Source organism: Penaeus chinensis, chromosome 12 (assembly GCF_019202785.1).
Source record: "Penaeus chinensis breed Huanghai No. 1 chromosome 12, ASM1920278v2, whole genome shotgun sequence".
In the NCBI taxonomy this organism is placed as follows: domain Eukaryota; kingdom Metazoa; phylum Arthropoda; class Malacostraca; order Decapoda; family Penaeidae; genus Penaeus; species Penaeus chinensis.
In genome coordinates, this window is record NC_061830.1 from 9,667,520 (window position 1) to 9,669,664 (window position 2,145).

Consider the following 2,145-nt stretch of genomic DNA (forward strand, 5'->3'; position numbering starts at 1 on the left):
TAAACACATAGGTCGTACACTCTTAATTGTATCACAAAACTTGAAATCAGGCCTTACCACCGACTCATGTTGTTGGAGGTTGGAGAAATCCCTAGCGATGTACAGCGAGTGCACTTGTTCGGTACTTCACGCTCTCTGGTCCCTCTCCTTGCCAGCTTTCACTACCACGGTCGCAGCTGAAGCCTGAAAGGAATAACACAAGTCATTTAACACACTCGGACCTCCGTACATCACAAACCCACCATTCGCACCTCCTCCTTCCACAAATATACTTAACCCGCTCTTAAAGAGACATCCGCAATGAAATAAAGATGAGAGTAAAGAGAAAATAGATTGGGGATCGGGGGAATCTGGCAAGTGGAGACGCGGGGCAACGAACACGCCGCTGCCATGAGACTGCGCACACGGACGGCGAGCGGCGCCAACTCTAAACTCTTGGGCTTTACACGTCCAGTTGAAATCACTTCACGTCACTACTGTGAAATGAGTTCTGAGTCTCATGGAACTTTGTTTTAACAAGTGAGGAAGAGATGGGTTCGTTGCCTGGAGAGAATGTGGCCTTACGTGTTGGGTGAAGCCATGGCCTTCTCCTCTACTACATTCTTCTCCCGTCCTTCTCATCGGCATTATATCGTCTGTTCCTTTCATATGTCTATCAGTAAAAGTGAGAGCTCTGAAGAGTTTTTTTTTTTTTTCTTTATATAGGTGGTATGGAGATAACTACCTCTTTCCGTTTTTTAAGGCCATACTGTCAAGACTACTATAAAGAATCATTTGTTATTTATATAATATATTTAAAGAAAGCTATTTCAGGTAAACATTTGCATTTTTACTCTCATGTTCTCAAAAAAAATATAAGAAAATATTTGCAACACATCTTCCTTTCCGTGAGCCAAAAATACAGTACTACTAAATGGGTAAATGACAGTTGCAATGACGATATTGTGTATCTCGCTTTTTGTACCTTTTGTTGGCTTGGGAATCGTCCTGTGTTGAAGAGATATAATGAGTGTCGTCCCATTCTGTATCATAAATGGAGGGAGACGCTCTTTGCATGATTATGGCTCATTATTTCATTTCCTGGGTTGGTCGCAACGCCAACTTCGAAATTGCTCGGCAGAATACTTCATGGGAAATTTTTTCTAACGTCTTTTTTTTTTTTTTTTTTTTTTTTTTTACACAGAATGCCGACTTTACTGACTCCACGGAACTGTGTATTGATTTTTCTCGGGAAGGATGTGTGCAATAACCATGAACTGTACTGCTTCGTGCTAACTGGTGTTAGGGAGAGAGAACGTTATTATACAAACGGGTGAAATGTGCAACATTACGTAAAAGGGTGATTATGCAAAGCACTCGTGACTTCCTGAGTGGACTATTTGCAATCACGAGCATATGTGAGCGCATAGTTAAATCTCTCTCTCTCTCTCTCTCTCTCTCTCTCTCTTTTCTCTCTCTCTCTTTTCTCTCTCTCTCTTTTCTCTCTCTCTCTTTTCTCTCTCTCTCTTTTCTCTCTCTCTTTTCTCTCTCTCTCTCTTTTCTCTCTCTCTCTTTCTCTCTCTCTCTCTCTTCTCTCTCTCTCTCTCTCTCTCTTCTCTCTCTCTCTCTCTCTCTCTCTCTCTCTCTCTCTCTCTCTCTCTCTCTCTCTCTCTCTCTCTCTCTCTCTGCAAAGAATTTAACTTAAAAATGAAACCGAGTCCTCACAAAGACAGCCACATCGTTGCAACAATACACTAGCAATTGTACTGTGGTAATGTATTGAAAGGAGTCTTTTCAATAAAATTCATAAAGAACAGCGCAATTTTCATATTTTCCTGATGGTTATATCAGTCTAACGTTCTATTTTATTGCAGGAAGTAGAATGTCACGTCATCGTATTGCATTCCATTATTTTATTAATGAGCATCGCTGACGTTTTTCACAGAGCGTCAAATAGCATGGGCGAGTGTGTGTGGATTCAGCATAACGGAATGTGCAGGTGTTGGTCACGTCGCTTATAGGAGCCACTCCCATACTTCAACAAAGGTTAAACACTGACCAGCGATATATTCTTATCTTCCCGCTTACACTAAACACCTCACTAACATTGGCCTACCCTAGCGTCACCTCACTAGTAATGGAGAGACACCGTGAGCCCTCATCGGA

The 2,145-nt window shown here is 41.7% G+C and overlaps 1 protein-coding gene across 1 annotated transcript in view; it reads right to left on the reverse strand.

Moving 5' to 3' along the window:
- LOC125031247 (nascent polypeptide-associated complex subunit alpha, muscle-specific form-like) overlaps positions 1 to 1,408 on the reverse strand; it is a 14,058-nt gene extending 12,650 nt beyond the window's left edge. Inside the window, exon 1 of the mRNA XM_047621893.1 lies at positions 58 to 1,408. Coding sequence (XP_047477849.1) covers positions 58 to 68 — 11 coding nt within the window. The 5' untranslated portion in view covers positions 69 to 1,408. The remainder of the gene's footprint in view (positions 1 to 57) is intronic.
- Positions 1,409 to 2,145: the final 737 nt, after the last annotated feature.